The sequence below is a fragment of the Mya arenaria genome, chromosome 4 (assembly GCF_026914265.1).
Source record: "Mya arenaria isolate MELC-2E11 chromosome 4, ASM2691426v1".
Taxonomy (NCBI): Eukaryota; Metazoa; Mollusca; class Bivalvia; order Myida; family Myidae; genus Mya; species Mya arenaria.
In genome coordinates, this window is record NC_069125.1 from 78,857,508 (window position 1) to 78,872,262 (window position 14,755).

General features: G+C 42.4%; 1 protein-coding gene across 1 annotated transcript; it reads right to left on the reverse strand.

The window, feature by feature from the left end:
* Positions 1–14,198, reverse strand: LOC128233021 (retinol dehydrogenase 12-like). The gene is made up of 5 exons (XM_052946874.1): positions 13,650–14,198; positions 2,375–2,617; positions 1,961–2,114; positions 1,584–1,735; positions 1–1,445 (listed from the first exon to the last, which is right to left on the reverse strand). Exons 1-5 carry the CDS (start codon positions 14,002–14,004, stop codon positions 1,087–1,089), a joined length of 1,263 nt encoding a protein of 420 aa, XP_052802834.1. The 5' UTR covers positions 14,005–14,198; the 3' UTR covers positions 1–1,086.
* Positions 14,199–14,755: the final 557 nt, after the last annotated feature.

A 14,755-nucleotide genomic window follows, 5' to 3' on the forward strand; every position in this document is an offset into this window, starting at 1 on the left:
TTTCAATTAATAATTTTATTTAAAAGCAATTTACATAAAACAGTTAAAATTAACATTAAAACATTACAAAAGATCGGTATCATTTTAAGATAATATTCTATTGCATAGATATGGAATACATTGATCACACGCTACATATCCAAGGAGCATTTTCATCCTGACCAAACTACAAGCGTCCGCCAGACTACTAGCTGAAAACGAGTCTTATACATGATATTATATCAGTCACTGTGTTTTAAGTGCCTTAAATTACATTAAACGACAATTCATTGAACATGATAACGTAACTAACACATACAGTCTGCACTCTGATTTAACTCCTGTGTCGTATCCCTTTCAGGTGCTGTTTTATTTCTTTTTGTGTTTTTTTTTTCAGACAAATAATAATTTTCCATTAAGGACAGTTAACAGACGTTGTGCTACAAGGTCGAAGACCATGCACTAAATGAAGTTCCTATAATTCGATAGTCAAATGACCAATTTGCAGCCAAAATAACCCTGATTTCTAGTCGGCTTCCCGAACCGCAACGCCATGTATAGGGGAGGGGGACTTTCGCTTGGCTACTAAACATTAAACAACATTAGAAAAACAGTATCGTTTCTCATAAGGAATAAGTATAGAACGTAGCCAATGGTCTTAGACGGTATAATCATGTTGAATCACTATCATGTGTTAAATTAAAAGAAATAATGCCACTTTCACCAATAACAAATCGTACTCCCAGAAGGCATGTAACAATGAGTAGGCACTTCCGAATTGGTGAAATTTGCCCAACGAGGCAAGCATAATCTACATCCTATAGGCCATGGGTAGCTAAACTTGTTAACTAAATAGTAGCATGAGAATTATTAGATAAATGCTGAAATTCATTCGGTTTCATACATGTAGCTTCCGCTGGTCACGTACAAGAAGTACCACTTCGCCGGGCAGACGCGGGCTCTCAGCTACATGTACACATCTTAACTATTCCTTATCGTTGTATTTTTATCACAGATGATTAGGTTGATATTGTTACTGATTCTAGGACACGCATACTTCCTATAGCCACTGTTCCACAGCAAACACAGCACTGACTCCGTCAACTTCTATTTCTCCTTTTTGGGTTCAGCCTCCCTTGGTCCGACATCCTGGACGGCGGCTGGTGGCCCTTTCTCTCCCGGGTCACGTTTGTCCGCGGGGATATCACTTTCGAGGCCACACAGGTTCAAGGATAGGTTCCACAGCCTCTCACACTGCTCGCGGTCCTTGGCGTAATTCTTCACCTTGAAAATGTTACAGTTCTCTAACACCTTGCCAGACATCTCTCGCATCTTCTCGCCGACCGCACAGAACAACACGGTCTGGCTGCCGTCCTCCGGTGACTTGAACAGCACCCGGGACACCGTCCGCAGAATATTGCCCGCCACGCCCGGCCAATTCCGCAGGATGTCCGTGCACACCCAGCCTGTAAAATTTATTATTATTAACATTAGATAAATATTAGAAACGCCACTAGTAAGCCGCATGATTTTCAAGAACCTATTTTAGAACAACAATTGTTTTCACTTCCTATACTTAATATGAAATTATTATGGCTATGTACCTGGATGTACGCCGTATACGTGTATGATATCGCCTGCGAGGCGGCGGTGGAGCTCAGACGTAAACATGACCATGCACAGCTTGGAGCGCGCATAGGCCTGTTTGATGTCGTACGGGGTTAGCGGCAGGTCGTCGAAGTTGAGACGCGCCTTGCTGAAATGGTAAAGATCACAGGTAACCATTGGAAATCAGGGTACGTATTCAACACCTGTTCGAAAGAAAAGGTCCATAAAATGAAGGCCTTGGAAATAATGGTTAAACGATAACATTCAAACGTGAAGCTAAGTCTTACTCCATAAAATGGATATAAGTGTTCTTCTTTTATTATCAGCTTACAAAACGCATATAACTAATATGTACCGGGTAAATGTGTAGTACCTGTATGTGTCTGAGATCAGGTTGATAACTCTGCTTGGAGCACCACGTCGCAGCTTGTCTTTGAGTAAGTACGTCAGGTAGAAGTGGCCCAGATAGTTGACGCCGAAACACCGCTCGTACCCGTCCATCGTCGTCGACTGTGGGCCCATGTACGCTGAAACACGTAGACGTATGGACACATGGGACACGTGTTCATCCAACTTATAAACTCACGCTAGGCTGTTAATCATTAAATGCATGTACGTTTTCTCTACGTAATGGGCATTACTATTATTATGGGCATTACATGCATTTTATTTAATTTAATCAATTTATATTTTAACAGGTCTGTATTTATAACTTTATATGTATGTAAAACATACCAACTGGCTCCGATAATATTAGCCCATAATCATGTATAATGTTTTTCCTCACCGGCGTTGTTGATGAGCACGTGCAGTGTGGGTTCCCGGTTGTTGAAGTCATCCACGAACTCCTTGATGGAGGTTAGGCTGGCCAGGTCCAACTCATAACAGTATACATCCGGGTTGTGCGTCTTGGTCCGTATTTGGATGGCCACCGCCTCCCCCTTTTTCCTGTCCCGGCAGCCCATAACCACCCGGCCACCCCGCCGCGCAAGCTCTGTCGCCGTTGCCCGCCCAATCCCTGTGTTAGCTCCTGTGGATAAGATTGTTTCATGAATAATTTTGATTCACTGGACCAAGGAAAACTACTCAATGCGTTTTTAAAAATCATTCAATTATTTAAATGCAGAAAGTTATCTTTTTAATTCATAATATATAAAGCTTGAAATATATACTATTCGAAGAAAATCATTTCTTTTACGTAATACGTTTATTCAATGATTTGCTTTGTTAACAACATTCTAGGAAGGCAATGCCAATGAAGTGACCTTAGCCCTGACCTTCAATGTCTAGGTGGCCTTAGCCGGACCTTCAGTGCCTAGATGTGGCCTTAGCACGGACCTTTATTGTCTAGATGTGGCCTTAGCACGGACCTTTATTGTCTAGATGTGGCCTTAGCCCGGACCTTAAGTGTCTAGCTGTGGCCTTTGCACGAACCTTCAGTGCCTAGATGTGGCCTTAGCCCGGACCTTCAGTGCCTAGGTGGCCTTAGTCCTGCCCTTCAGTGCTTAGATGTGGCCTTAGCCCTGACATTCAGTGCTTAGATGTGGCCTTAGCCCTGACATTCAGTGCTTAGATGTGGCCTTAGCCCGGACGTTCAGTGCTTAGATGTGGCCTTAGCCCTGACATTCAGTGCTTAGATGTGGCCTTAGCCCTGACAGTCAGTGCTTAGATGTGGCCTTAGCCCGGACCTTCAGTGTCTATGTGGCCTTAGCCCTGACCTTCAGTGCTTATATGTGGCCTTAGCCCTGACCTTCAGTGCTTAGATGTGGCCTTAGCCCGGACCTTCAGTGCTTAGATGTGGCCTTAGTCCTGACATTCAGTGCTTAGATGTGGCCTTAGCCCGGAACTTCAGTGCTTAGATGTGGCCTTACCCCGGACCTTCAGTGCTTAGATGTGGCCTTAGCCCGGACCTTCAGTGCCTAGATGTGGCCTTAGCCCTGACCTTCAGTGCTTAGATGTGGCCTTAGCCCTGACCTTCAGTGCCTAGATGTGGCCTTAGCCCTGACCTTCAGTGCTTAGATGTGGCCTTAGCCCTGACCTTCAGTGCTTAGATGTGGCCTTAGCCCGGACCTTCAGTGCTTAGATGTGGCCTTAGCCCTGACCTTCAGTGCTTAGATGTGGCCTTAGCCCGGACCTTCAGTGCTTAGATGTGGCCTTAGCCCTGACCTTCAGTGCTTAGATGTGGCCTTAGCCCTGACCTTCAGTGCTTAGATGTGGCCTTAGCCCTGACCTTTAGTGTCTAGATGTGGCCTTAGCCCTGACCTTCAGTGCTTAGATGTGGCCTTAGCCCGGACCTTCAGTGCTTAGATGTGGCCTTAGACCGGACCTTCAGTGCTTAGATGTGGCCTTAGCCCTGACCTTCAGTGCCTAGATGTGGCCTTAGCCCTGACCTTCAGTGCTTAGATGTGGCCTTAGCCCTGACCTTCAGTGCTTAGATGTGGCCTTAGCCCTGACCTTCAGTGCTTAGATGTGGCCTTAGTCCTGACATTCAGTGCTTAGATGTGGCCTTAGCCCGGACCTTCAGTGCCTAGGTGGCCTTAGTTCTGACCTTCAGTGTCTAGGTGGCCTTAGTTCTGACCTTCAGTGCCTAGATGTGGCTTTAGCCCGGACCTTCAGTGTCTATGTGGCCTTACCCCGGACCTGAGTCCGGATCTTTCAGTGCCTAGTTGGCTTGAGCCCGGATCTGAGCCCGGACCTTCCAGTGCCTATGTGACCTGAGCCCGGATCTGAGCCCGACCCTTTCAGTGCCTAGGTGGCCTAAGCCCGGATCTGAGCCCGAACCTGTCAGTGCCTAGGTGGCCTAAGCCCGTATCTTAGCCCGAATCTTTCAGTGCCTAGGTTGCCTGAGCCCAGTTCTAAGCCCGAACCTTTCAGTGCCTAGGTGGCCTGAGCATGGACTGAATCAAGGACCATAATGATCGAATCTTCAATCATAGCGTTTGCAACGATTTTCGGCAAAGTAGAGCACTTTCTGTCACTGTTTTAAAAACTTATGGCAAACGAGCCCCAAAATCGATGTTTGACCTCATTAAACGTAAATGGGTCCCTTTGAAAAGAGCATACATAAAAGAGTATTTGTTTTTGGTAGAAGTACATGGAACACTATAAAACTGACGGGCACACGTGCAAAATTAATCACGAGCTACATGCATCGCGAGGAATTTGCTAGATGATTTATAACCCACGGCCGCCTGTAAAACTCAGTTCCTGTGAATTTCAGAGGTACTAAATATTATTTATTTCCCTTCCGTTCTCTAACGTTATTGAGAATTCGCACCTTTCGACGAAATATATTTGCATCAAGAGTCTCATTATTTGTGTACTTGAACTTGTTTGTTTCGAGAGTTTTGCCAACACGTATTGTTTCTTTAGCATGTATCACAGGCGGACACCCTCGCACACATAAAATTGTCCAAGTAATCTTTTCAAATCAATATACGAAAGAATATGCAATTTACACCAACATGCAAAATACCCCCTCTGTCGTTTTGGTTCCTTTGCAACGCCGGGCACAGACCCAAAGTTGCGCCCTTAAAGTGCGCCCTATCTAACGTCAATTCCTGGAACCGCAACTATGTGTATACTGTTTTTGCGGGTAAAATATCATGCGTGAAAAAAATACGCAAGTAAACACATTACTGCGTGTGTTTTCTTATTAACTGAATAAATCTGCCTTGCATATGGTATCGTTTATTGGGACAAGGGGTACAAATATAAGCCGTGCAATATTTTGCACGAAACATGCAAAGGGTGCATACAAGTCTCAACAATGTGCATACAGCATGCATTTATGCGTTATTATATGTATTCAGGTGGACATCGTGTGAATGCAGACGAGTTCAACCCCACTTTCATTTTTAGGTAGACAACGTTTGAATACAGACGAGGATCAAGCCCAAGGATAGGTGGTAGCTTGGTAGGTGGACGTGCTTTTACAGACAGAAAGTAATCATAATACGTGTTCTACTATGTAGACGTGTGTATAAGAAAAAGATTAAGCCCAATACTGTTTTCGACTAGGTAAACCGTTTGCATGTGCATACAAAATAAATGTAAGCCCCGATCTTCATTACGATATGGAAAGATACTTGAGAATAATGCTGCAAATAATTAAAGGGACTAGACACCATGCAGGTGGTCCAAAAATCGGTAAATAATGTATTTCCTCAAAACAAGCATAGAAATGTCAGAGCGAGCTAGTAGAAGGCCGAAAGTACATCATTTTACATGATCAAAACAATAAATGCAACAATCATGTTGAGTACAGATTAATTTACCGACGCTATTTTTAAACTTACTGGGATTTACGTGGTAAACAGACCCAGTTAGTTTCGAATTGGAAAAATGCGCAAAAACTGCGAAAGATGCATGTGTTGAAAGCGATGTGATACATCAGTAAGTAAGTACATCATTGCGTTTTACACAATTTTATGAATGTTTTTGACAATTTTCTTTTTTTTTTCTTGCAATTGTATCATCTGGTGTCTAATCCCTTTAATATATAACGATAATGTAAATTAATCCTTCGGTGTCCCTAAATTGGTGACTGTTGGACAAAGGGTCGGAGAAACACCAATGCCTTTCGTTGGTATTCTCAGAAAGTAACGTTTTTATGTATGGATCTTTTATTATTAAGTAAATTAATTCCAGCTTTTATGATGAAGTGTTTGACCTTTACGACAGCCTTCTACAACCCATGGAACGCGCTCCCTGAAACAGCCGTCTGCAACCCGTCGAACACGCTCCCTGAAACAGCCGTCTGCAACCCCTCGAACGCGCTCCCTGAAACAGCCGTCTGCAACCCGTCGAACACGCTCCCTGAAACAGTCGTCTGCAACCCCTGGAACACACTCCCTGAAAAAGCCGTCTGCAACCCCTGGAACACGCTCCCTGAAACAGCCGTCTGCAACCCCTCGAACACGCTCCCTGAAACAGCCGTCTCCAACCCATCGAACGCGCTCCCTGAAACAGCCGTCTGCAACCCCTGGAACACGCTCCCTGACACAGCCATCTGCAACCCCTGGAACAGGCTTTCTTAAACAGCCGTCTGCAACCCATGTAAGAGGCTTCCTGAAACAGCCGTCTGCAACCCCTCACACAAGCTCCCTGAAACAGCCGTCTGTAGCCCCTCGAACACGCTCCCTGAAACAGCCGTCTGCAACCCCTGGAACACGCTTCCTGACATAGCCGTCTGCAACCCCTGGAACACGCTCCCTGAAACAGCCGTCTGCTATCTCTGGAACACGCTTCCTGACACAGCCGTCTGCAACCCCTGGAATACGCTTCCTGAAACAGCCGTCTGCTATCTCTGGAACACGCTTCCTGAAACAGCCGTCTGCTATCTCTGGAACACGCTTGCTGATACAGCCGTCTGCTATCTCTGGAACACGCTTCCTGACACAGCCGTCTGCTTTCTCTGAAACACGCTTCCTGAAAAAGCCGTCTGCTATCTCTGGAACACGCTTCCTGATTCTTTCCGAGTTCTTGACGCGCCATGGTAACACCTGTCTGTTCACATAATAACCTTTCATTGAAGACGCGCGAATTAAGTGGATGTGTATGTAAGTACGTATGCGTTTGTATGTACAAGTAATAGTTAAGTATCATACACAAGCGCTTCAGCGGGAGTGTATGATTTCAATCGCGAGGGCTGCGGCTGACCTTATAGCGTGCGGTATACGTACATTGAGTTGTAATTTATCCGTACAAAAGTTATAGGACGCTTAGTTACGCCTATTCCACTTTTAACAAGTAAATGTGTAGACAACAACAACCAAATTATCAAATTTGATCATTTAATGTTTTGCAGATTCATGCTAACTAACAACTAAAACCTAACGCAAAATCAAAATGTTATGTATCCAATTATACATGTATTCAATCAAAAGCAATTCAATTTAAGTCAATAAAACGTTAGTAGGCAACTAAATGATCGACTGCCATTTTGCATGAACCGATCGCGGAATCCGCGGGAATGCATGTCACAAACTGCTTATGTCATGACTGTTTCTAGTGATTTATGTTCCTGCGAACCCGCTTCATGGAGCCTCCAATAACGCTACTGGAGGGTTAACTGTAACTCACAGTGATGTGCGGCGTTACAACAGGGGCCGTCACACCTGACATACCGTACGTGCGTACAATGTACCGGCATCCGCTCATGGGATAACCGGCATTCCAGAAATCATTTGTCATTAAGAACAAAATATATCCAGAAGTTTTTGAAAAAAAGTTTATATGTTTTTAAGGCAAAATAGTATGCATATAGTTTATATTATTGCTCAGTGGTGCATTAGCGGGAGCAATGCGAGGGTTGATGTTAGAGGGGCCATAACTCAGGCGTGTAGTTTATATTATTGCTCAGTGGTGCATTAGCGGGAGCATTGCGAGGGTTGATGTTAGAGTGGCCATAACTCAGGCGTGTAGTTTGTAATATTGCTCAGTGGTGCATTAGCGGAAGCAATGCGAGGGTTGATGTTAGAGGGGCCATAACTCATGCATATAGATTATTGCTCAGTGGTGCATTAGCGGGAGCAATGCGAGGGTTGATGTTAGAGGGGCCATAACTCATGCATATAGATTATTGCTCAGTGGTGCATTAGCGGACTATACAGTTATTTTAACGAAAATGATGAGGATCCACTAAAGTAAAAGGGATTACCATAAAAATTCGGGTAAAATATATTTGAAAGAAACGTGGTATTTTGAGTAATGGAATAACTATAATTTGTGTCCTTAATGTAACAACTATATCAGCATACTGCTTGGTGCTATTAGCACTATGGTTATTAGCTATGCAGAGAGTAAAGTGTCATGAATAAAGACGGTTTAGCTATGTGTTGGAAACAATAGCTTATACTTCATACGGAATAAATGATGTTTTAGTTGCATTTTTCATTGTCCTTGCCGTAACCCTATTTTGTCATAGCTGTAACACGCTGTCCCTTAAAGTAACCCTAGTTTGTCATAGCTGTAACACGCTGTCCCTTAAAGTCACCCTAGTTTGTCATATCTGTAACACGCTGTCCCTTAAAGTAACCCTATTTTGTCAAATCTGTAACACGCTGTCCCTTAAAGTCACCCTATTTTGTCATAACTGTAACACGCTGTCCGTTAAAGTAACCTTATTTTGTCATAGCTGTAACACGCTGTCCCTTAAAGTAACCCTAGTTTGTCATAACTGTAACACGCTGTCCGTTAAAGTAACCTTATTTTGTCATAGCTGTAACACGCTGTCCCTTAAAGTCACCCTATTTTGTCATAACTGTAACACGCTCTCCCTTAAAGTAACCTTATTTTGTCATAACTGTAACACGCTGTCCCTTAAAGTCACCCTATTTTGTCATAACTGTAACACGCTGTCCGTTAAAGTAACCTTATTTTGTCATAACTGTAACACGCTGTCCGTTAAAGTAACCTTATTTTGTCATAACTGTAACACGCTGTCCCTTAAAGTAACCCTAGTTTGTCATAACTGTAACACGCTGTCCCTTAAAGTAACCCTATTTTGTCATAGCTGTAACACGCTGTCCGTTAAAGTCACCCTATTTTGTCATAACTGTAACACGCTGTCCCTTAAAGTCACCCTATTTTGTCATAACTGTAACACGCTGTCCGTTAAAGTAACCTTATTTTGTCATAGCTGTAACACGCTGTCCGTTAAAGTCACCCTATTTTGTCATAACTGTAACACGCTGTCCCTTAAAGTAACCCTAGTTTGTCATAACTGTAACACGCTGTCCCTTAAAGTCACCCTATTTTGTCATAACTGTAACACGCTGTCCCTTAAAGTCACCCTATTTTGTCATAGCTGTAACACGCTGTCCCTTAAAGTCACCCTAGTTTGTCATAACTGTAACACGCTGTCCCTTAAAGTCACCCTATTTTGTCATAGCTGTAACACGCTGTCCCTTAAAGTCACCCTAGTTTGTCATATCTGTAACACGCTGTCCCTTAAAGTCACCCTAGTTTGTCATATCTGTAACACGCTGTCCCTTAAAGTCACCCTATTTTGTCATAACTGTAACACGCTCTCCCTTAAAGTCACCCTATTTTGTCATAGCTGTAACACGCTGTCCCTTAAAGTCACCCTATTTTGTCATAACTGTAACACGCTCTCCCTTAAAGTCACCCTATTTTGTCATAGCTGTAACACGCTGTCCCTTAAAGTAACCCTATTTTGTCATGACTGTAACACGCTGTCCCTTAAAGTAACCCTATTTTGTCATAACTGTAACACGCTCTCCCTTAAAGTCACCCTATTTTGCCATAACTGTAACACGCTGTCCCTTAAAGTCACCCTAGTTTGTCATAGCTGTAACACGCTGCCCCTTAAAGTCACCCTATTTTGTCATAGCTGTAACACGCTGTCCCTTAAAGTAACCCTAGTTTGTCAAAACTGCAACACGCTGTCATTTAAAGTATTGTCTTGTAATATGAATAAAGGTATCCAACGGCAATGCATATGTTTCCTATTAACAAAATATAAACAAGGACATTTTAATGATACCGTCGAGAATGCATATATATAATATTATTATTATATGATATTTTAGTAACATTTTAACAATGTGTTTTTAAGGTGAACATCATCATATTTGCAATGAACGTTCCTCGGGCTAAAGGGATAATTGCAGAGTTAAGCAGAACATAAAATATAATAGTTTTCTCTTTTATCCTGTGAACGTCTCTCTAAGCCAAATTTTAAGTCATGTTAAACTAGTATGAGTCTATATGAGAAGAAAATGAATGTTTAGATATGTAGACGTGTCTGTTAGCGTTATGGGTGGCTTGTTTTGAATGTTTAATTGAACATAATGAACGTATGTTTTGGAACGGCGGTGAATAGTAAGGGTTTGAGGAACCAAAATGTCCCTACGAAGACTTCTCGAGTACTCCACTTAACAATTTTAATGTAATGGGATTCAGTTAACTTCATTCTACGCCAGCTGAAACATTATATACATGATTTCACAGTTCACAACCGAAATCTGCTTCTGATAGAATTTACTGAATCGACTAAGAAACACGAAATACTTAAAAGTGCTTCATCGGTGATTTTTTTTTACAAATGATGATGAGCTCAAGTGACACACATGGTTCGCACCATCGTACTTGTAGAAGCATTGTATTTCGGAGATTTGTGAAAAAACCCAACTCAAATATTCTTAATAAACCAAAGCCCTACCTATACAACAGCTGAAAAATGTTTTCGAGCGTGATTGTGCAATCTGGCAGCTTACTTTTGTTGCGTAATAAGTGGCTTGGCAAATATTCTACACAGATGAAAGCATAAAGCTGTGATCATCATTTCAATTATAAACAAATTCCAAGTAGCACCCGTTCAGCAACGGACAACGTTAATGTTAATGGCCTGAGTAGCAAAAACAATTCGCAATTCTGAACGATTTTTGTTGGAATCTCAAGGTGCCTTTTACAACATAAACGGTAGACTTCATGATAAGCCCGGCTCTGCAACATATCTGTTATTGTACAAACATGAAGGTTACTGAGATAAGGCCCGGAATAGAACGTTGGCTCTGTACACGAATATATACAATGAAAGTCAGAAGCAAACAGGAACTCCAATGTTCATTGTAATTAAAGGTACAGAATGTTGTGGACTCCGTTATTTTTTATGTTTTGTAAGTGTACATGAATGTTGAACACAATTTGGGAAGTGATGTGATGTGGTAATCGCGCATTTTCATCAAGGCGGGTTCGATTTTTTTCATACATATGATTGTTTGTTTGGTTTCCCCCTTGCAAGCCTGGAAAGTGGGTCCCATCGAGGGTTTCGCTGCAGCCCAACGCCCTAACTAATGAAATTAAGATACTGCTGAAAGACTCACACTCTTTGTTGAATAAATTTAAACTAAACATGTGCGAAGTTTATTTGACGTTGAACATCAATAATTAAACAGGTACGGCTACTGTCGGAGTCTGTGATAAACGTGAATGTTATATTCATCAGGGGCGTACCCGTGGTATTTTGAACTGTACGCCAATACACTCTTGTGCTAAGTGTCAATATAAAAAAACCTTTCTTTCCTTAGGTCATACTCTTGTATATGGGATGGAAGTGAAAGGGGTGTCCCCTAAATTGTTTTTGAAAAATACAGTTACAAAGAAACCATTCAAGTCAAATATTCCGAATCCTAAAATTAAGTCAACTGACGATCAACTTTCACTAGTGAAATAATATATAAGAAGTATAATCTTTACACAGTAAACACCCCTTAGCCTTCTTTTATAACTTTGGATTTCGAGTTTTAAGCATTTGTCATTTCGATGGAGTCTTATTTGCTTTGAAAGACCGGGCGTACTGGCGTATGCCTAGCTACGCACCTGTTCATGTATTAGTCCTGGTGGTCCTGCATGCACTGACATCACATGACCTGATGAGCCTTACTATAGGTATTTGCGGCTAACGTTGCGATATGGTTACCCGCTTGCAGTATATGCGCTGCCATGCCACAGGGATACATAACAAAACAGATTACGTGAGCGACTGTTAGGCTAAAGATTTCATACCCCATTTGTTATAATGACATGTGTATTGATGATAAACTATTTGTTTAAAAATGGTTTCTGATTCCGTTTCTAAATCAATTTTATTTTCACTGTGACAGTAGCTCGATAATGCGTCATGAAGTAGTATTCAGTACTGGTGGCCCCTTTAGAGGCCAAGCCGAGAACGCTTCACATCCAATTCAACATCGTTAAAGTGCAACCAACCAGCGACCAAAAACGACGATGCGCGACTAATCTACCACCGTAAAGTGCCACCAAGCAGGGACCAAAAGCGACGCTTGCCGACCGATTTACCACTGTTAGAGTGCCGCCAAGCGGCGACCACAAACGATGCGTTACGTCTTATTTAATACCATTGGAGAGCCACCTAGCAGCGATCAATCACGACGCGCTACGACTGATTTACCATCGGCTTCGTTAGACTTTCACCAAGCGGATACCAATAACGATGCCGCTACGACTTATTTAACAGCGTTAGACTTCCACCAAGCGGATACCAATAACGAACCATTACGGTTACGGCTTATTTACCACCGTTAGAGTGCCGCCAAGCGGCGACAAAAAACGACGCGTTACGTCTTATTTAATACCGTTGGACAGCCACCAATCACGACCAACAATGACGCCGCGGTTACGTCTTATTTTATACCGTTAGAGTGACACCAGAGAGAAGAGAGCTCACTGCTTCAAAATTGAGTTCAATAAAACATATGTGTTTACACGTGCACACCTCTATACTTCGCCCCGTGACAGCACATCAATTAGTTTAATAAATTTGGTTGCCAAAAATGAATTACATACATTTTTATCCTATGTTTTTTGTCTCGAAGGTTAGAGTTTAATCCACCAGAACGGAACCATTACCCAAGGATGTGTATTTGTATAGGATTATCATCCAAACATCAGTAATGAATAGGAAACAAACAGGTCGGTCACTTGGCCATGAAACTGCTCTCAGAAAAGTATAATTTGCCTGTTAACAATGTAAACAAGCAGATAGTATCCCTTCGATACGACCACACCGCGTGGAATAATCAAATTAGAGAAGCTGTAAGCACCAGCGATCATCGACCTGATATAACCTTTTATATAAGGATAAAAAAGAACACACGTACTTTGAGCTTATTTTGCTATAATGACTGCACCCACAAACTGAGATGTTGAAATTGTGCACGATGGATTCAGCGCGAGTGTATCAATGCAATCACAAAGCATGTGGTCGACGTAATTGTGCTGAATCATGTGGCAAAGACAACTTTCAATAACATGCGCTAGGTATTAGTGTATAGCGCCATAATGTATCCAAACGCTTATTATTGAACGGGTTTGCCCAATTTACTTGAAACCGTTCCGATGTTGGAGTTAATATGTAAACAAAAACAAAGAAAATCCTCTCAAACGTGACACAAAAGTTTGATAAAGTATACTATTTCTGTAAATGCAGCGCTTAAGCAAGATAGCTTATATCGGGATACACTATCATAAAAAAAGTTTGAACCCCATGTTTATTTTCTCCTAAAGCTCCTTACCAGTAATAACAACAGTCTTGCCGTCGATGCGGTTGGAGCTCTGGCAGGGGACGGTCCAGCGTATGTACTTCCGGAGAAAGAAGACAAGCAGGATGATGACGGAGATGACTATAGGCACTACGAACGTGATGTCCTCGAAGTCCACATCGTTGTCGTCCTCCCAGATAATCGCCTTCTCTCGTCCCATCGTACGCCCCGGGGCCACCTTTGGGGGAGGAGCTGGCTTCTCCCCACTCCCTCCTGGCTTACCGCCATGCTGCTTTTGGGAAGACCCTGTGTGTTTATGTGTTGATCCCGTCGTCGGGACTTGTTTATTCACCTTCGCCTGTGGTTGTTTGACTGTCCCGTGTCCCATGTTTGTCACAACAAAAAAATGGTATCCGTGATTGATTTATTTCAGCGTTATTCCGAAAATGTTCACGATGTTCCGCGGAGGTTGTTGAGGATGAGAAACCCTAGCAGGAAATGGCAATGTTCGAGCGCCACAGCACAGGTACCACAGGTACTCCGAAATTGGTTCGCGTCACGTGACCCGCCTGCTGTTCATCTGTTTTCCTCATATACATAGTGGCAGTTTCTTCGTTCATGCTTCATTTGTAATGTAAGTTCCTGAGATTATTTGCCGCCATCAGAAACATCGTACATCGCACTATTTGCAACGGATGCACAAACCACCACACCCACTTAATCCGAATGTATCAACACTTTTGGTAGCAAGAAAACACTTTTAATTACGTATTTGAATTTAATTCGTTTCATATACTCGGATCAAAGTGCTACCTGTTTTATATGCATTTGTTGAAGTGTGATACAGTAAGCCACCAAAGTGCTGAAAGAATGCTACTATCGAGGGCATTTACCCCGTATACTAACAAACTTCTACTTATTGGACAGATTTGCATTTATAGCTATAGTGTTTAATTTAAATATATGGTACGATCCATTTTTTGCGGCTATGACGCTGAATTGATCAGGGGTTTTTTCGACACACAGTAGATCTATATTCCTTTTATATATTAAATTCTGTATATATTCTGGTTTCAAATATCTGAAACAAGTATTTGGTCCAGTTCAGAACCTGCATAAGTGGTAACACCGCACTAGAA